At 39.8% G+C, this 27,273-nt stretch overlaps 1 protein-coding gene across 1 annotated transcript in view; it reads left to right on the plus strand.

Moving 5' to 3' along the window:
* Window positions 1-27,273, plus strand: part of SDK2 (sidekick cell adhesion molecule 2) — a 476,461-nt gene that overhangs the window by 330,892 nt on the left and 118,296 nt on the right. Inside the window, exons 7-14 of the mRNA XM_053721253.1 lie at window positions 220-331; window positions 2,072-2,262; window positions 6,215-6,298; window positions 7,349-7,543; window positions 17,039-17,155; window positions 22,492-22,659; window positions 26,066-26,168; window positions 27,035-27,211. Coding sequence (XP_053577228.1) covers window positions 220-331; window positions 2,072-2,262; window positions 6,215-6,298; window positions 7,349-7,543; window positions 17,039-17,155; window positions 22,492-22,659; window positions 26,066-26,168; window positions 27,035-27,211 — 1,147 coding nt within the window. The remainder of the gene's footprint in view (window positions 1-219; window positions 332-2,071; window positions 2,263-6,214; window positions 6,299-7,348; window positions 7,544-17,038; window positions 17,156-22,491; window positions 22,660-26,065; window positions 26,169-27,034; window positions 27,212-27,273) is intronic.

Raw genomic sequence — 27,273 nt, forward strand, 5'->3', positions numbered from 1 at the left:
TGCAGTCCTCGCCTCCTATTTCTCAACCTCCTACCCTTCTAGATTGTAAGTTCCCACGGGAATAGGGCCCTTAATACCTCCTGTATGTGTTTGTAAATTTTGTCCTGTCTTTTACAAGTCTTGTATTGTTTTATTTAAATGAATTGTATCCATGGACAGCGCTGCGGAATATGTTGGTGCTTCATAAGTAAAGTATAATAATAATAATTTATCTCTCAGATGTGGGGGGCCCTGCTGATCCCATTGCTCCCATCATTATCATCTCACCCCAGAACACAAGTGTTGTGACCGGAACCTCTGAGGTCATCATGGAGTGCGTGGCCAATGCCAGGTAAATTTGGGGGCAGCAGCTTGAGAACTTTCTTAAGAACCACAACTTTAAATATTAATGTAGTTTAAGGGGGGGGGGGCACATCAGTATGTGGTATAGGTATATGATATGCTAGAGAAATGTTATATATGTACCTAAGAGAGTATGGCTGACACAGGGCTGGATTACACAACGCTGGTAAAAATGAGTGAGCTACAGTAGAAAGAAGCTTTTTTGTTTTGTTAAGTAGCAAGTGAATTTTTACTTACATATTACACAACACTTGTAGGTAAAATCTCTTGCATTTGCTATGTCCATGTGGTCATAGGTAGCAACCGCTGCTACATAATACAAAGTTGTTCAGTTGCATATGTTACTTATGTAACCATAGCAACAGTTTCAGTGGCTACAAGTCTATTTTTGTGCCATCTCTACTACCTGTGTGTTATAGTTGGAGTGCGGTAGCTACAGGAGCAAAGTGGCTGTAGCAGTTTTAAATAAGATTGATCTTCCCTTCTATTTTTTACAAGAAATAATGAATGTATTTTAATTTATAAAACAGTTACACTTGTTGCAATTCCATCGTGTAATCTAGCTCACAATCTGCCCCTCTCTTTATCGCTTCTTTTCTCCATCCGCTGGTTCACGCTACCCTCTTGTCATTTTTATTTATTAGTCTTTAAATAATATAGGTACACAATCAACAAATGCATACAAACTTTATATTATATTAAACAGGCCTTCAAGTATTCCTAAGTATACAGGGCAACTCTAACTATCTAAACCCTCAAATTTCAAAGCTACTAACTAAGCATAAGAACCCAGAGAATGTATCCGAAGATAAGGAATCACAGATCTATTTAGCCAAGCAAGTTCTCTAATTCTAGCTTTGTCCAAGATCAATCATCTTCCAGCAAAGTATGAGGAGCTGGTTGATCCAAATTGTATTCCTAATTTACTAGGATTATTCACCAGTCAAAAGCTACGTGGGATTGTTTCGCCATGAGTTTGTACAAACACAAGTGTATCTTGGGGGAGGGGTTTATTATGTAAAATAGGCCTGATATGTTTACACAGTTGGCTTTCAGAAGTGACTATGTGAATATTCTATGGATAAAATATCGAAAATTATAACATAACACCATCCATACTGGTGGATTCATGTAGTAGCACAATGAATGCAACAAATAACGTCACCTCTAACTCATTCTTTTGGCAGCTAATAGCACTCTTATAGCAAACTCAGCACTACACCTTAAACCATGCAAAAGCTTCTATATTATTGTGAAAAACCATACAAATGCTTACAACGTTGCATATGTGCAGTTTTTGAATACCAATACCAGACAATATACCTGGTGGTAGTGTGAAAAATTGCAAGCCTGCATTGTTTTCTGCAACAATCTAAGCTTCTGGAGAAGGGTTGCATTTACAACATGCACCTGTTACTTTGAATAGAAGGTGCCAGTATTTTAAAAAGATTTGCCGCAAAACCTGATTTTGAATAGGGCTGTATATCTTCTCCCTGTCTTTTCTTCTCTCATTTTTGTCATTTCCTCTCTCTTTCTATATTTCCTGTCTCTTTTCCCCACCCTCTTTCTTATTCTTTCCCTCTTCTGGTGCTTTGCTATTTGCTCCTGAATTCATCCATCTCCCTTTCTCTTTCCAACTTTATCTCCTTCACTCCCTTTGCAATTTCTCTACACAGTCCTTGTTCTCTCATCCCTTTCTCTCAGACTCACACTCACTGTCTTCCTTCAGGCCGCTTGTCAAGTTAAACATAATCTGGAAGAAGGATGGAGCCCTTGTCTCTAGTGGTCTCAGTGAATACAACCGTCGTCTGACCATACTGAACCCCACTCTGAGTGATGCAGGATACTACTCCTGCGAGGCCACCCTACGGAGTAGTAGTGTCCCCCCTGTCACTGCTGGAGCCTTTCTCACTGTGCTTGGTAAGAACATACTTATCCCAGAGATTCTTTTTCCCACAGCAGTGTAATAAGATAAGTCTTGGTCCTTCAACACAGGCTCATTATATAATCTTATATACTAAAGGCTGACCCTCACTAATTTAGAATGAAAATATAGGAATTTACTGGTATTGAAAGTTTTCCTAACATTACACTGGGATCAAGCAGTCTAATTTATTTTATAGCAAAACAAAATTTGACTTTAAAATAACTTTTGGACTTCAAATCTGCTTCTCTTCATATTGAAGTCAACCTAATTTTGTACTATAGTGGAATAAATAACTCTGATTTGAAACCTGCTTCTTGCTGGTTCATTGATATATTGCTCGTTGCTTTTCCACGTATGAAATAGGATCAATTTGCACAAACTGGATTACGCAAGAAAGGAAGAGTTACATGTTCAATTTGCTAGCCTGATTAGCTTCAGAATAAAGCCAATTAGTTCTGAGTTCTTAGCTTTCTTTAATGCAGGATCACACAACCCCAATCAAGTTCCCCTAACATTTCCTAAGCACAAACGAGACAGTTATATCAATAGCAGGGATATGTCTAAAATATAGCCTCTTAGTGGTAAAGATAAAACATTTAGTATATATTTTTGCTTTTCCTCACCTTCTGGTTGGGTACTGCATACATCTGTATGCATGAAAACCAGCCAATCCGCAACCTGTGTATGATTGTTGTACATATCTATCATATTACTAGCAGAATGGTTCCTGCTTCTCATGTTTGTATAATCCGAAAGTGGGATTTCCAACTGGTAAGAATCTTGGTGTAAGAAACATCGTATTCTGCAACGTTAACACACTTGTGCGGTATCCCTGCTTTTTTTTACATGACCAGATGTCATATACCGGTATTTATTTTGTTTATGTAGAATGTAAATACATAAAAATGATTTCAGTCAGCATTCCTTCTTATACTGCCAGCTAAAAATGCCTGAAAAGGTGTATTTAAAATGCTGTTTTTATATCTGTACACTGTTGCTTATTAAGTATAGGTAAATATATCATAATACCAGTCCTTTTCTTCCTTAGTAAACTTAGCAATACAAATCAAAAGCTCAAGTAGTGCCAGAAGGGAGGGTATACTGTAGGCTTCTTGATCAGTAGATACCTTAGGGAGTTCTGTGTGTCCAATTCAATTATTGGTTTGTGGACTGAACGTGATGCTGTTAATGACACTCTGTAGTTTGTAATTGATTAGAATACTGTAATTGAGACCATTTCCAATTAGCAAAATCCAGTTACCTAAGATACAAGAAATCATGATATCCTCTCTGTAAATAAGCAGTCAAACATGTCACATTTTATACATAATAATATTGCACATACATACAATGTCATATAAGGTTTATGATTGTGTGTATGTATGTATGTGTGATTACATATTTATGTGCACTCAAATGCCACAGATAACTCCCAAGCTATTCCTTGATAATATAGGGAGGGGTAAAAAAATTTGGCCACACTAACATTCTCTGGTAATTGTTTTTTTTACAATGGGTTTGTAATATCAGATTTTGTGCTATTCTTAGTGTGAGTCCACAATATTGAAAGCCCACCCTGCACTAGCGCTCCACTTGTAATCTTGACCATAGTGTTTAATGTCCCTTTAAGACATGTTTTGTCACTTTTTCCAGTGTAGGGGTTAAAAGTACAGTGTGATATCAGATCATGTATGTATTCTGGCATAGGTAGAAGCCATCTAATTTGCTTTATTCTTTTGGCATCCATTGTTGAAAAGCATCCCAAGGTAGGCTCAGGAACAGCAATGCAATACTGAGAGCTAGCTTCTGATTGGTTGCTGCACATGAATTCCTCTTGTCATTGGCTCATTGTATCTGCTCAGCTAGCTCCCAGTAGTCATTGTTGTTTCTTTAACAAAGGATACCAAGGAAACTAAGCAAATTTGATAATATAAGTAATAATAGGGAAGTTGTTTAATATTGTATGTTCTATTTGAATCATGAAAAAAAAAAATAGTTTCATGCCCTTTTAAGGTTGATGTTGTAGAATATGTAGAAACTGTAGAATACTGTAAATGTTCCCCTTGACCTTGGTTCTACCATTTAAATGCTTCTATACAACAGGCATTCACAATCATTATGGAATGTTCATTTTTTGAATCAGTATTTAAATGTTTATACAAGCATTTGAATTTGAAATTTGCTACTTAGGTGTTAAATTTGGTAATCAAATGTTACATTTATTTTTTTTATGTTAAATTCAATATTCAAAAGTTAAATTTTATTTAAAAAAAACAAACCTTTGTTTGCAAAAACAAATGTATATTTTGACATTCCTTTTGAGTACATAAATACGGCCAACTGTTTTTTTTACAAATGTACCAAAATATTAACGTATACCTGATTTTAATTAGATATAGTAATGCTAACATATATTAGTATCAAAGGGAATATATAGAAGTCCACAGAGAGGTATTGTCAATAACTTCTGCATCGTGTGCTACATTCTGTGACTGCAAATAAAAAAATATAATATGAAAATAAGAAATTATATTGATAAACTCACAGAATTCCCATTATTTATTGCAGAGTTGCCATAGCATCTTTACACAGTTGCATAGTTACATATTGGGCTGGCTGGCAGACTTTTAACCGAAGGTCAAAGATGCCCCGCTGGTTTAGTTTAATAGATGAACAATGACCAGGCTTAAATCAACTGTTTATCTCATAAAATATGCAAGCACAGGGCCACCTGAGCATTCAGTGCATACAAACAAATACAAATATAACACTTGCACTTCTAAAATAAACACGCCTGGTGAATTTTCAGAAAAAACTACTATGTAGAACATTTTTCAAAAGACAAATTGTTTGTGTTATATTGTGTACTTATCCATAAAGACTGACTTCAATAATAAACAGACCGCTGCTAAATTACATGCTCTAATTTGTTACAGATTTTTTTTAAAATTTTGCATTACTATGAAACTCATGAATTTAACTCCCACAAAGTGGTTATACACATAGGTAAAGTCCCAATCAGGAGCTACAAGCACTCTAGCTTGTGAACTGACCACTGGCGGTGACTGGTGGGGTAGCGCAACTGCTGCTGCCAGTTGGCTCAATGGCTGTTTCCTGATTGGGTTCAGCTGTGTTTTGCAGCTCCTAGGGGGCTTTACCTATGTGCTTAATCCTTTTGCAGGTTTGGGCCGCGAGTCAGCAGGGGGCGGCGTTGCACCAGCCGCTCTTGTGAGCTGCTGGTGCAATGTTAAATGCGGAGAGCGTATTGCTGTCCGCATTCAGCGAGGTCTTGCGGACCTGATCCGCACTGTCGGATCAGGTCCACAAGACCTTTAATAAATAGGCCCCATGGTCTAGGGAGCATTATTATGTGATATTATCCAGAATATTGCTGTTCAAATAGTTAAAGAGACAAAACAAATCTGTCATTCATCTGATGAAGCACCACTTAAAGGGACAGTCTAGTCCAAAATAAACTTTCATGATTTAAACAACTTTCCAATTTACTTTTATCACCAATTTTGCTTTCTTCTCTTAGTATTCTTAGTTGAAAGCTAAACCTAGGTAGGCTCATATGCTAATTTCCTAGATCTTGAAGGCTGCCTCTTATCTGAAAGCATTTTAACAATTTTTCACCACTAGAGGGCATTCGTTTATGTGTGTCATATAGATAACACTGTGCTCAGGCACGTGGAGTTACCTAGGAGCCAGCACTGATTGGCTAAAATGCATGTCTGTCAAAAGAACTGAAGTAAGGGGGCAGTTTGCATAGGCTTAGATACAAGGTAAGAAGTATATTAATATAATCTTTTAAAGCAATACAAATTCTGGTGTAGACTGTCCCTTTAAACATTTTTAAGATGCTATTATTTAGATGCAATAAAGGAAAAATTATGTTTGTGTCATATTTAATGAGTTAACGGACCCTTCACTGTGCATTCCCAGAGCCCCCACAGTTTGTGAAGGAGCCGGAGAGACACCTAACTGCAGAGATGGAGAAAGTGGTGGAGATTCCTTGTCAAGCTAAGGGTGTGCATTTCAATCTTGACTACAATGTGTCTGTAATCATATACTGTACTCTCTTTCTTTCTTTCTTTCTTTCTTAAAGGGACATAATACTCATATGCTAAAACACTTGAAAGTGATGCAGTATAACTGTAAAAAGCTCACAGGAAAATATCACCTGAGCATCTCTATGTAAAAAAGGAAGATATTTTACCTCACAATTTATTCAGCTCACCAGAGTAAGTCTGTGTAAAAAGTTATATTTCAGTTACTGCCCAGCTGCAGGTAAAAAAAAAAATTAAAAAAATGAAGAAGTGAACATCAGCCAATCAGCATCAACAGTGCTGAGGTTGTGAACTATTTTACTGTGATATCATTAGATTTCACTTAAAGGGACACTGAACCCAAATTTTTTCTTTTGCGATTCAGATAGAGCATGCAATTTTAAGCAACTTTCTAATTTACTCCTATTATCAATTTTTCTTCGTTCTCTTGCTATCTTTATTTGCATCTAAGTTATTTTTTGGTTCAGTAACCCTGGACAGGAAGAACAACCCAGGTTGTTCACCAAAAATGGTCCGTCATCTAAACTTTTCAAAGAAAGATACTAAGAGAATGAAGGAAAGTTGATAATAGGAGTAAAATAGAAAGTTGCTTAAAATTACATGCTCTATCTGAATCACGAAAGAAAAAATTTGGGTTCAGTGTCCCTTTAACTCTCTTGAGATTTCATAGTAAACTTCCTTAAACTGAATAGGGAAATAACATGAGTGTGCATGATGCTCGCTCCCTTGCCTGTCCCGGGACAGACATACTGATTTGCTGCTTAAAGTCCTTTACAATGGGATGTGAATACTTAGGACATTTTGAGGTAAAATATCTTTCTTTTTTACATAGAGATGTTCAGGTGACATTTTCTAGTCAGCTTTTTACAGCTATGCTGCATCACTTTCAAGTGTTTCAACATTTGGGTATCATGGCCCTTTAATTTCCCTCGCTTTCCCTATGTTTTTCTCCTATTTCCATTTTTCTATTTTCAGCTGCTCACCTCTCATATCTTTAAATCTCATCTAGGAGTCCCACAGCCCTCTATCTCCTGGTATAAGGATGCTGCACTTATAAACATTCAGAAAGATGCCAGGTACAAACTGGTGGGACAAGGAAGCCTCAGAATCAGTGGGCTGATACCGGATGATACCGGCATGTTCCAGTGTTTTGCCCGCAATGATGCTGGAGAGGTGCAAACATCCACTTACCTGGCTGTCACAAGTGAGTGTGTTATTTAGAACAAGCAGAATATAGATAGATAGATAGATAGATAGATAGATAGATAGATAGTGGCCCTACAACCTGAACTTAACTGTATGGCTCAATTATGCTGTAAAAATCAACACATAAATATCTTAGCAAGTAGCAGGGGAGGAAGCTTAAAGGGACACAAAACCCAAAATGTTTCTCTCATGATTTAGAGAGAGCATATGATTTTAAACAACTTTCCATTTTACTTTTTTGATTTAATTAGCTTAATTTTCTTGGTAACCCGTGTTAAAGGAACAGCAATGCACTGCTGAGAGCTAGCTGAACACATCAGGTCAGCCAATGATAAGAGGCATATATGTGCAGCCAACAATCAAAAGCTAGCTCCCAGTAGTGTATGCTTCCAAACAAAGGATACTAAGAGAATGAAGCCAATTAGCTAATAGAAGTAAAATGGAAAGTTGTTTGAAATTCTCTGCTCTATCTAAATAATGAAAGAAAAGATTTTGGTAGTTGGGTTCCTAGAGGATTGTGAAATAAAGCGACTTAACAAAGAGACATTATACACATTAATATTATAATGTAAATTGTTTAATTACACACATTAAATTTCCTATCATGATTTATTTTATTTTCTGTAAATTAAGCCCTTAATGACCACAGCACTTTTTCATTTTCTGTCCGTTTAGGACCAGGGTTATTTTTACATTTCTGCAGTGTTTGTGTTTAGCTGTAATTTTCCTCTTACTCATTTACTGTACCCACACATATTATATACCGTTTTTCTCGCCATTAAATGGACTTTCTAAAGATATCATTATATTCATCATATCTTATAATTTACTATAAAAAAAAAAATATATGAGGAAACAATGGAAAAAAACACACTTTTTTTAACTTTGACCCCCAAAATCGATTACACATCTACAACCACCAAAAAACACCCATGCTAAATAGTTTCTAACTTTTGTCCTGAGTTTAGAAATACCCAATGTTTACATGTTCTTTGCTTTTTTTGCAAGTTATAGGACAATAAATACAAGTAGCACTTTGCTATTTCCCAACCACTTTTTTTCAAAATTAGCGCTAGTTACATTGAGACACTGATATCTGTCAGGAATCCCTGAATAACCCTTGACATGTATATATTATTTTTAGAAGACATCCCAAAGTATTGATCTAGACCCATTTTAGTATATTTCATGCCACCATTTCACTGCCAAATGTGATCAAATAAAACATTTTTTTTTCACTTTTTCACAAACTTTAGGTTTCTCACTGAAATTATGTACAAACAACTTGTGCAATTATGGCATAAATGCTTGTAAATGTTTCTCTGGGATCCCCTTTGTTCAGAAATAGCAGACATATATGGCTTTGGCGTTGCTTTTTGGTAATTAGAAGGCCGCTAAATGCCACTGCGCACCACACGTGTATTATGCCCAGCAGTGAAGGGGTTAATTAGGGAGCTTCTAGGGTTAATTTTAGCTTCACTGCGCACCACACATGTATTATGCCCAGCAGTGAAGGGGTTAATTAGGAAGCATGTAGGGAGTTTCTATGGTTAATTTTAGCTTTAGTGTAGTGTAGTAGACAACCCCAAGTATTGATCTAGGCCCATTTTGGTATATTTCATGCCACCATTTCACCGCCAAATGCGATCAAATTTAAGAAAAACGTTAAATTTTCACAATTTTAGGTTTCTCACTGAAATTATTTACAAACAGCTTGTGCAATTATGGCACAAATGGTTGTAAATGCTTCTCTGGGATCCCCTTTGTTCAGAAATAGCAGACATATATGGCTTTGGCGTTGCTTTTTGGTAATTAGAAGGCAGCTAAATGCCGCTGCGCATCACACATGTATTATGTCTAGCAGTGAAGGGGTTATTAGGTAGCTTGTAGGGAGCTTGCAGGGTTAATTTTAGCTTTAGTATCAAGATCATCCTCCCACTTGACACATCCCACCCCTGATCCCTCCCAAACGGTTCTCTTCCGTCCCCCACCCCACAATTGTCCACGCCATCTTAAGTACTGGCAGAAAGTCTGCCAGTACGAAAATTAAAGGTATGGTTTTTTTTTTCTCTTGTAAGATGTATTGAGTCCACGGATTCATCCATACTTGTGGGATATTCTCCTTCCTAACAGGAAGTGGCAAAGAGAGCACCCACAGCAGAGCTGTCTGTATAACTCCTCCCTTAGCTCCACCCCCCAGTCATTCTCTTTGTCTGTTTAACTGCTAGGAAGGGTAAAGTGAGTGTGGTGACAAAAATTTTAGTTTTTATTTTCTCAAGCAAAAGTTTGTTATTTTAAATGGTACCGGTGTGTACTATTTGCTCTCTGGCAGAAAAGGGATGAAGATTTCTGCAAGGAGGATGATGATCTTAGCACTTTGTAACTAAGATCCACTGCTGTTCCCACAGAGGCTGAGGAGTACAGGAAAACTTCAGTTGGGGGAACGGTTTGCATGCTAAGCTGCATTGAGGTATGTTCAGTCAATTTTTTTCTAGACAGACTGTGATAATTCTAGAAAAGGCTGACAATATCCCCATGAGGGAAGGGTAAGCTGTATTCAGACGCTTAATAGAGAATCCAAGCTTGCATAAAGGGCTCATTTGTTACTGGTGGCACTTATGGGAAAAACGTTTTTTTATTGAAAACTTAACATTTTTTGAGGGACTTTAAGGGGTCATTGTGGCTTATTTAAAGGGACACTCAAGTCAAAATTAAACTTTGTGATTCAGATACAGCAGCAATTTTAAAAAAACTTTCCAATTTACTTCCATTAACAAAAAGTGCACAGTCTTTTTATATTTACACTGTTTGAGTCACCAACTCCTACTGAGCATGTGCAAGAATTCACAGCATATACGTATATGCATTTGTGATTGGCTGATGGCTGTCACATGATACAGGGAGAGTGGAAATACACATAACTTTGCAATTTATTTAACAAAAATCTACTACTCATTTAAAGTTAAGACTAAGTGCTAGTGCATTGTCTTCTTATCATGCATTTGTTGATTATGCAAATCTACAGTGTTGACTGGTCCTTTAAGGGTTATTAACCCACATGGCTAGTTTAGAAACACTTTGGTGTGTTTCTTTTAGGCCCCGCTAACATCGAGTGAGGTGGGAGGGGCCTATTTTCGCGCCTCAGTTGCGCAGTTTCTTATACTCTGAAGACATCCAGCTGCTTCTCCAGAGGGTCCTGCTGTGTTTGAGGGCCTAAAAGAAGGTTTTTCCCCACAAATCTATCCTAAAGGGCAGGTAGGCGCCACAGCAGAGCTGTGGCAAGGTGCTGAACGTTTTTATACCGGTTTTGACGTTTTGTCAATCCGGTTTTTACATTAAGGGGTTAATCGTTTATTTGGCTGGCTGTGCAAACTTACTAAGGCTTTATGATTCTACTGTAAAAATTTTGTTAAGTTTACTGCTTTTTTACACTGTTTTGCAGAGTTTGTGCATCTTTTTTTTTCTTAAAGGCACAGTACCGTTTTTTTTCTAAGTATTATTTACTTTGAATAAAGTGTTTTCCAAGCTTGCTTGTTTCATTACTAGCCTGTTTAACATGTCTGACACCAAGGAAAATCCTTGTTCAATGTGTTTAGAAGCCATTGTGGAACCCCCTCTTAGAATGTGTCCCACTTGCACTGATATGTCTATAAATTATAAAGAGCATATTTTAGCACTTAAAAATATAGCAATAGATTATTCTCAGACAGAAAGAATTGAGGGTTTGCCATCTAGCTCTCCCCAAGTGTCACAACCAGTAACGCCCGCACAAGTGACGCCAAGTACCTCTAGTGCGTTGACTTCATTTACTTTACAAGACATGGCCACAGGTATGAATACAACCCTCACAGCGGTTTTATCTAAACTGCCTGGTTTACAAGGAAAGCGTGACAGCTCTGGGTTAAGAACAACTGCTGAGCCTTCTGACGCTTTAGTAGCCGTATCCGATATACCCTCACAATGTTCTGAAGTAGGGGTAAGGGATTTGCTATCTGAGGGAGAGATTTCTGATTCAGGAAAGACGCTCCCTCAGACAGATTCTGATATGTCGGCATTTAAATTTAAGCTTGAAAACCTCCGCTTGTTGCTCAGGGAGGTATTAGCGACTCTGGATGATTGTGACCCTATTGTGGTCCCAGAGAAATTGTGTAAAATGGACAAATACTTAGAGGTTCCTGTTTACACTGATGTTTTTCCAGTCCCTAAGAGGATTGTGAATATTGTTACTAAGGAGTGGGATAGACCAGGTATACCATTCGCTCCCCCTCCTGTTTTTAAGAAAATGTTTCCCATATCTGACACCATGAGGGACTCGTGGCAGACGGTTCCTAAGGTGGAAGGAGCTGTTTCTACTCTCGCTAAGCGTACAACTATACCTATCGAAGACAGTTGTGCTTTCAAAGAACCTATGGATAAAAAAATTAGAGGGTCTCCTAAAGAAAATTTTTGTTCATCAAGGTTTTCTTCTCCAACCTATTGCGTGCATTGTTCCTGTAACTACTGCAGCTGCTTTCTGGTTCGAGGCTCTAGAAGAGGCTCTTCAGATGGAGACTCCATTAGAGGATATTATGGATAGAATTAAGGCCCTTAAATTGGCTAATTCTTTTATTACAGATGCCGCTTTCCAACTGGCTAAATTAGCGGCAAAGAATTCAGGTTTTGCCATTTTAGCACGCAGGGCGTTATGGCTTAAGTCCTGGTCTGCTGATGTGTCATCAAAATCTAAACTTTTGAACATCCCTTTCAAAGGAAAGACCCTATTTGGGCCTGAACTGAAAGAGATTATTTCAGACATCACTGGAGGGAAAGGCCATGCTCTCCCACAGGATAAAACAAATAAAATGAGGACCAAACAAAATAATTTTTGTTCCTTTCAGAACTTCAAGAGTGGTCCTGCTTCAGCTTCCCCTGCTGCAAAGCAAGAGGGTAATTTTGCCCAATCCATGTCAGTCTGGAGACCTAACCAGGCTTGGAACAAGGGTAAACAGGCCAAGAAGCCTGCTGCTGCCTCCAAGACAGCATGAAGGGGTAGCCCCCGATCCGGGACCGGATCTAGTAGGGGGCAGACTCTCTCTCTTTGCTCAGGCTTGGGCAAGAGATGTTCACGATTCCTGGGCGTTAGAAATTGTGTCCCAGGGATATCTTCTGGACTTCAAAGACTCCCCCCCAAGGGGGGAGATTTCACGTTTCTCAATTGTCTGTAAACCAGACAAAGAGAGAGGCATTCTTAAGCTGTGTAGAAGACCTACATACCATGGGAGTGATCCACCCAGTTCCAAAAGCGGAACAAGGGCTAGGTTTTTACTCAAACCTGTTTGTGGTTCCCAAAAAGAGGGAACTTTCAGACCAATCTTGGATCTCAAAATTCTAAGCAAATTCCTCAGAGTACCATCATTCAAGATGGAGACTATTCGGACTATTCTACCTCTGATCCAGGAGGGTCAATATATGACTACCGTGGACTTAAAGGATGCGTATCTACACATCCCTATTCACAGAGATCATCATCAATTCCTCAGATTCGCCTTTCTGGACAGGCATTACCAGTTTGTGGCCCTTCCCTTCGGGTTGGCCACGGCTCCCAGGATTTTCACAAAGGTGCTAGGGTCCCTTTTGGCGGTTTTAAGACCGCGGGGCATAGCAGTGGCGCCTTATCTAGACGACCTCCTAATTCAGGCGTCGACTTTCCAGTTAACCAAGTCTCACACGGACATCGTGTTGGCTTTTCTGAGATCTCACGGGTGGAAGGTGAACATAAAAAAGAGTTCTCTCTTCCCTCTCACAAGAGTTTCCTTCCTAGGGACTCTGATAGACTCGGTAGAAAATGAAAATATTTCTGACGGAGGTCAGAAAATCAAAACTCTTAACCACTTGCCGAGCTCTTCATTCCATTCCTCGGCCATCAGTGGCTCAGTGTATGGAGGTAATCGGACTCATGGTAGCGGCAATGGACATAGTTCCTTTTGCCCGCCTACACCTCAGACCACTGCAACTGTGCATGCTCAAACAGTGGAATGGGGATTATGCAGATTTATCTCCGCAAATACATCTGGATCAGGAGACCAGAGATTCTCTTCTCTGGTGGTTGTCTCAGGACCACCTGGCTCAGGGAATGTGTTTCCGCAGGCCAGAGTGGGTCATAGTAACGACAGATGCCAGCCTGCTAGGCTGGGGTGCAGTCTGGAACTCCCTGAAAGCACGGGTCTTATGGTCTCGGGAGGAAACTCTCCTCCCGATAAACATCCTAGAACTGAGAGCGATATTCAATGCGCTTCAGGCGTGGCCTCAGCTAGTTGCTGCCAAATTCATCAGATTTCAGTCGGACAACATCACGACTGTAGCTTACATCAATCACCAAGGAGGAACACGGAGTCCTCTAGCGATGATGGAAGTAACCAAAATAATCCGATGGGCGGAGACTCACTCTTGCCATCTTTCAGCAATCCATATCCCAGGGGTAGAGAACTGGGAGGCGGATTTCCTAAGTCGTCAGACTTTTCATCCGGGGGAGTGGGAGCTCCATCCGGAAGTATTTGCCCAGCTGACTCAGCTATGGGGCACACCAGAATTGGATCTTATGGCGTCCCGTCAGAACGGCAAGCTTCCTTGTTACGGGTCCAGGTCCCGGGATCCCCAGGCGGTACTGATAGATGCTCTATTAGTGCCTTGGTCCTTCAAACTGGCCTATGTATTTCCACCGTTTCCTCTCCTCCCACGTCTGGTTGCCAGAATCAAGCAGGAGAGAGCTTTGTGATCCTGATAGCACCTGCGTGGCCACGCAGGACTTGGTATGCAGACCTAATGGACATGTCATCTGTTCCACCGTGGACTTCTTTGCGTCTGACTGCTTGGAGATTGAACGCTTGATTTTATCAAAGCGTGGTTTCTCTGAGTCGGTCATTGATACCCTGATTCAAGCTAGAAAGCCTGTCACCAGGAAAATCTATCATAAGATTTGGCGCAAATATCTTTATTGGTGTGAATCCAAGGGTTACTCATGGAGTAAGATTAGGATTCCTAGAATATTGTCTTTTCTCCAAGAAGGATTGGAGAAGGGATTATCAGCTAGCTCCTTAAAAGGACAGATTTCTGCTTTGTCTATTCTATTACACAAGCATCTGGCAGATGTCCCAGACGTTCAAGCGTTTAGTCAGGCTTTAGTCAGAATCAAGCCTGTATTCAAACCTGTTGCTCCGCCATGGAGCCTAAACTTAGTTCTTAAAGTTCTTCAAGGGGTTCCGTTTGAACCTATGCATTCCATAGATATTAAGCTTCTATCTTGGAAAGTTCTGTTTTTAGTAGCTATCTCTTCGGCCCGAAGAGTTTCTGAGTTATCTGCTTTATAGTGTGACTCACCTTATCTTGTTTTCCATGCAGATAAGGTGGTTTTGCGTACCAAACCTGGATTCCTTCCTAAGGTTGTTTCTAATAGGAATATCAATCAGGAAATTGTTGTTCCTTCGCTGTGTCCTAATCCTTCTTCAAAGGAGGAACGTCTGTTGCACAATCTTGATGTGGTTCGTGCTCTAAAGTTCTACTTACAAGCAACCAAAGATTTCCGTCAAACATCTTCATTGTTTGTTGTTTATTCTGGTAAGCGGAGAGGCCAAAAAGCTACGGCTACCTCTCTTTCTTTTTGGCTGAAAAGCATCATCCGTTTGGCTTATGAGACTGCTGGCCAGCAGCCTCCTGAAAGGATTACTGCTGATTCTACTAGAGCAGTGGCTTCCACATGGGCTTTTAAAAATGAGGCTTCTGTTGAACAGATTTGTAAGGCGGCGACTTGGTCTTCACTTCATACTTTTTACAAATTCGATACTTTTGCTTCTTCGGAAGCTATTTTTGGGAGAAAGGTTCTACAAGCAGTAGTGCCTTCCGTTTAAGGTACCTGTCTTGTCCCTCCCTTCATCCGTGTCCTTAAGCGTTGGTATTGGTATCCCACAAGTATGGATGAATCCGTGGACTCGATACATCTTACAAGAGAAAACAGAATTTATGCTTACCTGATAAATTTCTTTCTCTTGTGATGTATCGAGTCCAAGGCCCGCCCTGTCTATTTAAGACAGGTAGTATATTTTTATTTAAAAACTTCAGTCACCTCTGCACCCTATAGTTTCTCCTTTTTCTTCCTAGCCTTCGGTCGAATGACTGGGGGGGTGGAGCTAAGGGAGGAGCTATATAGACAGCTCTGCTGTGGGTGCTCTCTTTGCCACTTCCTGTTAGGAAGGAGAATATCCCACAAGTATGGATGAATCCGTGGACTCGATACATCACAAGAGAAAGAAATTTATCAGGTAAGCATAAATTCTGTTGTTTTTTTTGCATATTTACATATGCTGCTGTGTAGTATCCCCCAACCTCCATGATTCCCCCCCCCCCAACAGCTCTCTAATCCTCTACCTTATTGGGAGCCATCTTGGGTACTAGTAGCTGTCTGCCAGTACCCACTTTACAAAAAAAAATATTTTTTTATTTTTATTTTCTGTAGTGTAGCTATCCCCCCCTCCCAGATCCCTTTTATTAATTCCCTCCCCCCTCTCTCCCACTTTTCTCAAAAAAAATTCTGTAGTGTAGCGGTTCCCACCCGCTCTCGGCCCATGCACTCGCCTGCCCTCCTTTGCGCGTGCCCTTGCGCGCCCCTGACTACCCCGTCCACAATCCCGCCCCCTCTTCAGCCTAGAAGCCATCGATGGCTGCCCATCCGCCTCCCACATCGGCTCCCACCCACCAACGATTGCGTTTATCGATGTCCGATGCAGAGAGGGCCACAGAGTGGCTCGCTCTGCTTCGGATGGCCAAGTATGGTTATTGCAGGATGCCTCAATATCAAGGCATCACTGCAATAACCGGAAAGCGGCTGGAAGCGATCAGGATCGCTTCAACCGCTTTCCAAGACTGACGACGTGCAGGGTACGTCCTCGGTCGTTAACTGTACCCTGCACGTCGTCAGTCATTAAGGGGTTAAAGGGACATGAAACACAAATTTTTTCTTTCATAATTTAGAAAGAGCATGCAATTTTAAACAACTTTCCAATATACTTATTTTATTTAATGTGTTTCATTCTCTTGATATCCTTTGTTGAAAGCCATATGTAGAGAGGCTTAGTAGCTGCTGATTGGTGGCTGCACATAGATGCCTTGTGTGATTGGCTCACCCATTTGCATTGCTATTTTTTCAACAAAGGATATCTGACGGAAACCTGGGACTTGGAGCAGGTGTCTGTTGAAGACAATGTTCACTTGCTTGGTGTTTTTATATACAGGTTTTTTTGTATATGGTGATTTGCAGTTGTAAATGTACATTTTAAATAAAATGAATCCTATATGTCAAAAATGTGTGTGCAGCTTATTTGTCAAAAAAAATATATTTATCTTGTATGTGACATGAGTTGTGTATTCTCTTACATTTTAAGATATTAGCAAACTGTGACTAGCTTATTCAAAGGTCTATCTACCTGTTTTGCCTTATTTTTACATATTATTCACCTAATAGGTATTGCCCCCAACATTACCAAAGGCCCAATGGACAGCACAGTCATTGATGGTACCGCTTTGGTGCTACATTGTGAGACCTCAGGGGCCCCACGACCAGCCATCACCTGGCAAAAAGGTAAAAAACTGTAAGGGAGTAGGTTCACCAGAAAGAATGTTTAGACTGACACACAGAGTATGAATAATGCCCACAGTCTGTAGGAATGATAAGCAAAACCTTTTCTGACAGGCCATGTGCAGTATCATGGACATAGTACGTCAAACATATAACTAATATTTTCAGCTTTCTTGCTGTGTATGACATAAACACAGAGCTTCTGCCTCCCAGACTTTGCGGGGCTGAAACACAGAGCCCCACATCTATCAGGCTGTGTGTGATTGATACAGATCCTATTGGTTTCTAGGCTACATACCATTAAATACATCATCCAAGCTTAGTGTAACCAAAGAGCCTCTGCCAGATTTGATATGGCTAATATGCAAAGCTTTTCCTAGACTCTTATGACTGATGTGCTGAGGCTCTACTCTCTCAGACTCTGTACAACTTATATGCAAAATCTCTCCTCTCCCAATCTCAGTATGGCTTATATGCAGACCCTCTCTTTTTCCAAACACTTTATAGCTTATATGCACAGCCTGTCCTCTCCCAGACTCTGTATGACTGATAAGCAGAGTTTCTCCTCTACTCTGTTAGGTTAATATTCAGAATCTCTCCTCTCCCAGACTCTGTACAGCTGATATGACTGTACAACTTATATGCAAAACTTATCCTCTCCCAAACTCTCTATGGCTTATATGCAGAGCCTCTCCTCTCCCAAACTCTGTATGGCTTATATGCACAGCCTCTCCTCTCCCAGATTATGTATGACTGATAAGCAGAGTTTCTCCTCGACTCTGTAAGGTTAATATTCAGAAACTCCTCTCCCAGACTCTGTACAGCGGATATGACTGTACAACTTATATGCAAAACGTATCCTCTCCCAAACTCTCTATGGCTTATATGCAGAGCCTCTCCTCTCCCAAACTCTGTATGGCTTATATGCACAGCCTCTCCTCTCCCAGACTCTGTATGACTGATAAGCAGAGTTTCTCCTTGACTCTGTAAGGTTAATATTCAGAAACTCTCCTCTCCCAGACTCTGTACAGCTGGTATGACTGTACAACTTATATGCAAAACCTCTCCTCTCCCAAACTCTGTATGGCTTATATGCAGACCATCTCCTCTCCCAGACTCTGTATAACTGATATGCAGAGCTTCTCCTATTCCAGACTCTGTGCAAATGATATACAGAACCTCTCATTGACTCTCTGTAGTTAATATGCAGAATTTCTCCTCTCCCAGACTCTATACAACTGAAATGCAAAACCTCTCCTCTTCCAAATTCGGTATGGCTTATATTTAGACCCTCTCATCTCCCAAACTCTGTATGACTTATGTGCACAGCTTCTCCTCTCCCAGACTCTGTACAACTTATGTGCACAGCTTCTCCTCTTCCAGACTCTGTACGACTGATATGCAGAACCTCTCCTTGACTCTGTACCTTTAATATGCAGAATTTCTCCTGTACAACTTGTATGCAAAACATCTCCTCTCCCAAAATATGTATGGCTTATATGTAGACCCTCTCCTCCCAAACTTTGTAGAGCTTATATGCACAGCTACTCCTCTCACAGACTCTGAAGGTTATGCAGAGTTTCTCCTCTCCTATACATTGTTTGACTGATATGTAGAGCTTTCCCTTTCCCAGACTTTATACAACTGATATGCAGACCCCCTATTTTCCCAGACTCTGTATGACTGACGTGCAGAATATCTCCTCTCCCATATTATGTATGACTGATATGCTGATTCTTTCACCAACCAGGCTCTTTATTTTGTGTATGAGATCCTCTCACCGGCCAAGCTCCATACGACTGAAATGCATAGCTGCTTACCCCTTACGTTTTGTATGACTAAAACACATAGCCCCATATTTCCTAAAGTCTGCAAGGCTGAAGTTGGAAGCTGTTTATTTCCCAGGCTCTGTATGGCTCTTACCTCCCAGGTTGTGTATGACTGATATGCAGAGCATCTCACCTCCCAAGCTGTGTATGACTGATTAAGCAGAGTGTCTCACCTCCCAGGCTGTGTATGACTGATATGCAGAGCATCTCACCTCCCAGGCTGTGTATGACTGATATTCACATCATCTCACCTCCCAGGCTGTGTACAACTGAGAATCTCACCTCCACGGCTGTGTGACTGATATACAGGGCATCTCACCTCCCAGGCTGTGTATGACTGATATGCAGAGCATCTCACCTCCCAGGTTGTGTATAACTGACATACAGAGCATCTCACCTCCCTGGCTGTGTATGACTGATACGCAGAGCATCTCACTTCTCATGCTTTTGTATGACCTTATATTCAGAGCATTGAAATGAGGGACTAGACATCACTTCTTCATTCACAGGCACCGACAGGGCTAGCCAGTTACTCAATCATATATGTAGTAAAGTCCAGCCTCAGAAATCAAATAACAGCTTTTATTATCTTATCAGGTACAAAAACAGACTGTCCAGAGCATCTAACCTCCCTGACTCTGTATGACTTATATACAGAGCATCTCACCTCCCAGACTCTGTGTGACTGATATACAGAGCATCTCACCTCCCAGGCTCTGTATGACTGATATACAGAGCATCTCACCTCCCAGACTCTGTGTGACTGATATACAGAGCATCTCACCTCCCAGGCTCTGTATGACTGATAAACAGAGCATCTCACCTCCCAGACTCTGTGTGACTGATATACAGAGCATCTCACCTCCCAGACTTTGTATGACTTATATACAGAGCATCTCACCTCCCAGACTCTGTGTGACTGATATACAGAGCATCTCACCTCCCAGACTCTGTGTGACTGATATACAGAGCATCTCACCTCCCAGGCTCTGTATGACTGATATACAGAGCATCTCACCTCCCTGACTCTGTATGACTGATATACAGAGCATCTCATCTCCAAGGCTCTGTATGACTGATGTGCAGAGAATCTCACTTTCCAGGCTCTGTATGACTGATATGCAGAGCATCTCACCTCCCAGGCTCTGTATGACTGATGTGCAGAGCATCTCACTTTCCAGGCTCTGTATGACTGATATGCAGAGCATCTCACCTCCCTGGCTCTGTATGACTGATGTGCAGAGCATCTCACCTCCCAGGCTCTGTATGACTGATATGCAGAGCATCTCACCTCCCAGGCTCTGTATGACTTATATACAGAGCATCTCACCTCCCAGGCTCTGTATGACTGATATGCAGAGCATCTCACCTCCCAGGCTCTGTATGACTGATATACAGAGCATCTCACCTCCCAGGCTCTGTATGACTGATATACAGAGCATCTCACCTCCCAGACTTTGTATGACTGATATACAGAATCTCACCTCCCAGGCTCTGTATGACTGATATGCAGAGCATCTCACCTCCCAGGCTCTGTATGACTGATATACAGAGCATCTCACCTCCCAGACTTTGTATGACTGATATACAGAGCATCTCACCTCCCAGACTCTGTATGACTGCTATACAGAGCATCTCACCTCCCAGACTCTGTATGACTGATATGCAGAGCATCTCACCTCTCAGACTCTGTATGACTGATATGCAGAGCATCTCACCTCTCAGACTCTGTATGACTGATATACAGAGCATCTCACCTCCCAGGCTCTGTATGACTGATATACAGAGCATCTCACCTCCCAGGCTCTGTATGACTGATATGCAGAGCATCTCACCTCTCAGACTCTGTATGACTGATATGCAGAGCATCTCACCTCTCAGACTCTGTATGACTGATATACAGAGCATCTCACCTCCCAGGCTCTGTATGACTGATATACAGAGCATCTCACCTCCCAGGCTCTGTATGACTGATATGCAGAGCATCTCACCTCCCAGGCTCTGTATGACTGATGTGCAGAGCATCTCACCTCCCAGACTCTGTATGACTGATATACAGAGCATCTCACCTCCCAGACTTTGTATGACTGATATACAGAGCATATCACCTCCCAGACTCTGTGTGACTGATATACAGAGCATCTCACCTTCCAGACTCTGTATGACTGATATACAGAGCATCTCACCTCCCAGACTCTGTATGACTGATATGCAGAGCATCTCACCTCCCAGGCTCTGTATGACTGATATACAGAGCATCTCACCTCCCAGGCTCTGTATGACTGATATGCAGAGCATCTCACCTCCCAGACTCTGTATGACTGATATGCAGAGCATCTCACCTCTCAGACTCTGTATGACTGATATACAGAATCTCACACCTCATAGACTGTAATGACTTATATACAGAGCCTCTCTGCCTGCCAGGCAATGTATTGGTAATATGTAGCCTTTCTTCCAAAAATAAATCCAAATATCATAGCTGTGGGCATTAAACAGCTGCAAGTTTGCAGTGTCAGCATTATTTCTGTTCTAGATGTGAGTAAACTTCAACAAAATAAGGGTTTCAGTTGCCTTATTGATGTGCCCCGTTTAAGGCAGTGAGCTCAGGAAAGACCAGCATTAAGCTAGATTTCTACACGTACAGATACACAGATACACATAGCTATAGATACAGTTTTTAAAAACAAACTTTGAAGGGATTCAATTCTTCCTCCATTCTGAAGCAGTAGGTATAATTTAAAATTTCCATATGGCAGTATTGCTTGTGTATATATATATATATATATATATATATATATATACTGTATATATATATATATACATACAGTATATATATATTTATATATATCTGTAAAATATATATGTATTTTTTGACATACAATATTTATGATTTATAATCTGCTGGTGTTGCTTTCTGTGATGGATGCCATGGCAACTAGAATATATTCCGAGCTACTAAGTTTGCAGAAATCCCAGCCATTAAAGGGATATGAAACCCAATTTTCTCATGATTCAGATAGAGCATGCACTTTTTGAACAACTTTCTAATTTGCTTCCATTATCATTTTTTTTCCATTCTCTTGATATCTTTGTTGAAAAAGCAGGGATGTAAACTCAAGAGCGTGCACGTGTCTGAAGCACTATATGGCCGCTGTTTTACAAGAATGTTATCCATTTGCAAGAACACTAGATCGCAGCACTATTTCGTGTCACGTAGTGCTCCAGGCACAATAGAGCTAAATTGGAAACTTCCTTAAAATGGTAGCTCTGTCTAAATCACAAAATATTTTTTGGGTTTCATATCCCTTTAACCGTTAAACATAAACTCCAATACTCCTAGGCCCAAAGTGTAGGTCAGTTTTGGGAAGTACAAGCAAGTCTGAAGTGTAGTTGACAATCGAGTTTGACTTGAGGTTGAAGGTCATTCAATCTGACAAGGACCTACGTCTCTTAATTATCTGCATACTGTAGCAATGTGTATAATATAATCATTTGTTTGTCACTCAGGTGATCGGATCTTAGCAAGCGGATCGGTGCAGCTACCACGTTTCACGCTCCTGGAGTCCGGAAGCCTTCTGATTAGTCCTGCTCACATATCAGATATGGGCACTTACACTTGCACTGCTACCAACTCCCGGGGGGCAGATGATGCCTCTGCAGATGTTGTTGTTTGGGGTAGGATAACTATTAAGTTCCTGCACAGTAACTGCCAGACAATTATGTAATTCTGCCATAATGTTTTGCCTTTGTTTTTATGAAAGTTAGAAATAGTTATATGCTGTCTTTTTGTCAAGCAGCCATTCTTAATTGTCCAGATTACTATAGCAACTGTAAGATGCTGTTTCTTAAATTGCAAGGGGAGGTTCAGTAATAAAGTGTGTAGATGCATTGTTGTTAAAATCAGTGTTGCAAATTTTCCGGCATATGTACCTCCAAACATGTTTACACCAGAGCAGCGTCACGGGTGGTCTATGGGTGGGGTAGTGTATGATGTAGACAGCGTTATGTTTGTAATGACTGGGGTCAGTGCTGCGCCTATTAAAAATGCCATTTAAACAGAGATTATCTCTCCCAGTCTAGGAACTCTTCATATTTAAAGGCACAGTCTGCAGCTTATTCATCTTAAAGTCTTACCTTAGATTAAGCTGCAAATAGCCCCCTGCACCCTTTCTGTATCATGCAGCAGGATTGGTAAAAAAGTTATTTTAAAATTAATATTGTTTCTGGCCACTTTGAAATGGCTGTCAAGCTCCGCCCAGTGATAACAGCAGGATCTAGGCTACATTTAGGCACTCTGCTGAATAGCATTGACAGTCTGTTGAAACCAACTAGTGAGCCTTTTGTGATTTGACGTCATATGTAGCCCATAACGTGATGTCATCAGTGGGTGGAGCTTGGCGGCCATTTCAAAGTGGCCAGAAGCAATATTCATTTTAATATAACTTTTTTACCATTCTTGCAGTATGATATAGAAAAGGTGCTGAAGACCATTTGCAGCTTAAGCTAAGGTAAGACTTTAAGATGACTAAGGTGTAAACTGTCCCTTTAAACCATTCTAAAACTCTTCATTCTTTGTTCCAAAGCAGACTGTACAGACAATCAGAAGCAACCATCCTCTCTAATGTGGAATAGCAGCGCATACTCATGCACCTTTGCTTACTCTGAGCGACCAACAATGTTTACTTTGTTGATTTTGTGTTTGGTAGGTGGGAGCATAAAGTAAGCACATTAGTTTACCCTGTATATTCTACATTATAACAAGCGTTACGGCTTCTGAAGTACCAGACTCAAACAGATTAAGGTTCTCTAGTGAGGCCAAAAAAAGCCAAATTTATAACCTAGGTTTTCAAAACTGCAAATTTTCTAAACTATCTATTTGATTTGTAGCATTTGCTGGTTACATAATTTGCTTTTTGGTTTAGGGAATGTGAGATAGGCACAAATTTTACCCAGAAGCAAGAGATGTTTTAAGTATGGTCTTCCATCTCCAAACGTGTAGTGGGGACAAAACAAATCACAATGTGCTCAGCTTAATTACAAGGAAAAAAAATGGACAGGCAAATTAATGAATGTACTGTTAAAAAAAAAAAAAAAACTATGCTTAATTAACTTTTCCTGGGTGATTTAGTTATTAGTCTAATATCCCTTATTAAATCACCAGACCCAGCCACAAAATATGAAAAAAAGCTAATTTCAGACTCATCTAAGGCATTGAACATATAGCACAATAAATAATATTCCCACAAGATGACTGTCACTAAATAGCTATTTATTCCACTTGTCTGTGTCACTTTAATTATGTTTTTCAAGTGTGGTAGTGTGTCATTATTATATTGCGTTGCGCTTTTGTAATATAGCAGATCTTACATATAGTGAAGTGGTTCAGTCCTTCCACTTTATCTCTCCCGTAACTGGGTGTAAGATGATTTCTATGCATTGTGTATGATGACAGGAGGGAAATTATCTTGTCATGTGAATTTATATTGTGTGGAACATGAGAGACAGAGAGTAACTATCAGTGCACCAAACATGTTACTGCAGGAAAAGTATTGTTCAAAAATGTCACGGATCCGTTAGGCCTGAACAGCCAACTGTCTGCTGCAGGAATGGAGCAGTTATCTCTACTAACAATGTTTCTTGTCGGCTTTAAAGGGACATTAAACAATAAATAAATGTTAGATAGAACGATGTATTCAAAGCAAAAATTAGCTAATAATAATTTGCAGGTAATTTTTTTAAATTATATTATCTTTTTAAATATTGAAAAAACAAGTGTGAAGTTTAATAAATGTCTATAAAAATGTCTATGGGGGGCTACCATGTTGTAACCTAGGTTTCCAGTCAGGGACAGTTATAAATAGATTGCTAAAGTGTGCAACCAATGACTGTGGAATATAGCAGTGATGTCTGTACAGTGAAGTGGAGTCTGTACAGGAATTGGAAAACCCCAATTTTTCAGAATTCAATTAAAGGAAAAGGGTACAAAATTAATAATAAAAGTTTATTGTAATTTATTTTTATATAATATTTTTATTACATTTATATTACATGCAATAAAGTGCTAAAAGGGACATTTTAGTGTAAATATAAAATGCTCTATTTACTTGGAACATTTTAGGCCAGATTACAAGTGGCACACTAATGAAAGTGCATTCATTTGATAACCAATATCGCTGGACCGTGGTACCATTAGTGGGCAAATAAAATAATATATATATGTATTTATATATATATATATATATATATATATATATTACATACATACACACACACACACATATAAACACATGATACACAGGTATACACTTATATAGACATATCTATACACTTTTGAACCCTTCCCAGTCACATACCTTGAAATATGCAATATCTTTTTTTAATGTGTTTTAAATAGAATTATTTTAAATTCCAATGTTCTTCACTTAGAAAAAAATGTCACATATACATATAGAAATATATATTTTAAAATTAAAAACAAACATTATTTTCTATGTGAAGAAGATTGGAATGTAAAGCATTCATTACTCATTGCGGGTTTTGCGCAGTTGGTTAGCTCACGAACGATAACTGTTAGGTTTTTTTTAACAGCGCACCCCATAGAGGTCGATAGGGAGAAGAAGTTAGTGTGGTCACGTTATCAAAAGTACTGAAGTTAGTGCGCATTTGATTTTTGCTTAATTGCTAACTTTTTACTTTCAAGTTGTAATACACGTGCTAACCAGTCGCGATAAATTTTTACTTTGAGTGATGTTAACATGTAAGCGAAAAAGTTATTTAGGGCGCCACTTGTAAACTGGCCCTTAATTTTTACACAAATTATTTTCTTTTGCTACTTGAGAATAGAACCTATGAGATAGAGAGATGCAGGCATACATGCATATGCTCAAAATTCTGACTGTATCCTCATCTGGAGGAGAATAGCTTTATGCCAGGAGTGCAGCTTTGATTATATTTTTACACCATATCCTTTTAATAATGAAACTGAATCTAAACTTCCTGAGATATCATGACAATGTTACTATACAGGTGGAGTTTGACCTTATGAGGAAAAATGTAAGTCTATACTTATTTACTTTCACAGCACGTACCCGGATCATTAACCCACCTACAGACCAGAGTGTGATCAAAGGGACCAAAGCTTCCATGAATTGTGGGGTGTCCCATGACCCCAGTGTTACCATCAGGTAAGTCCAGCGGTTTATAGTCACGTCATTCAACCCTTTAGATAGAAATAATGGCATTTTTTTGTTTAAAACTGAGCTGTCTATTCCGTACAACATGTCAATGATCAATTGCCTCTTGGTTTTCATCTTTTGTTTCAGTCTCTTTTCTACCCCAGTAGATAAACACACAAAAAACCTCAAGGGTACTGAGATCTATTATACTCTTGCTATCCTTTGGGAAGTCCTTACTTATGTCCAAACATTGCAGATCCCACTGTGCTCTAACTGTCACTATTGCACTAAAGCTGGAGCTCAGAGGGACCCAGGCCTCATTATCATGGAATTGTATCTTCTTTTTTTTTTTCACCCATAAATAATGAGGGGAAAATTAAACATTCCTAATTGGTTCCTGACAGCGGGGGTAAGACAGAACCCACAGTGAACTCTGTGAAAAATTTAATAGGAGTTAAAAAATTAATCTTACTTAACTTCATCTTAGTGAATATTTTATTGGGCGATATTAATTCTTGCTGGTACAGCTTATGTATCATTTCAAGCAGAAACATTTCCCAGTGCATTGTGGGACGGCTGGAGGATTGAGGGGGGTTTAATAGAAGACATTTAGCCTGATATCATAAACTTAACCCATTGCTTGCAAAAAATAGTCAAAGTATGTGCTACAGGAAAAATAAGATCAGGCTTTTTTTTGTTATGCAGAACAAAATTGTTTAAAGTATTGTAAAGCAAAGCTGAACATAGAAAAATGCCACAAAAAATTTACGTTATTATAGAAGCCATTCAAAATACTGTTTTATTAATTCAGTTTATGTATCAGTTGATGTTATACCCCATTGTACAAAACATTATGTGTTTTTTTTTTCATTCAGGTACGTCTGGGAAAAGGAAGGATTTCCTCTCAGCGTAGAGAGTTCCCCAAGGATTCAGAGGGACAAAAATGGCACCCTGCACATCTCACAGACGTGGTCTGGGGACATAGGGACCTACACCTGCAGAGTTCTGTCTGTGGGAGGCAACGATTCCCGAAGCGCACATCTTCGTGTTAGGTACAACTGTACACACATCTATTTTATCATGACACTTCTCTGTGTGGTTGTACTTTTCCGTC

The sequence above is a fragment of the Bombina bombina genome, chromosome 1, assembly GCF_027579735.1.
Source record: "Bombina bombina isolate aBomBom1 chromosome 1, aBomBom1.pri, whole genome shotgun sequence".
In the NCBI taxonomy this organism is placed as follows: Eukaryota; Metazoa; Chordata; class Amphibia; order Anura; family Bombinatoridae; genus Bombina; species Bombina bombina.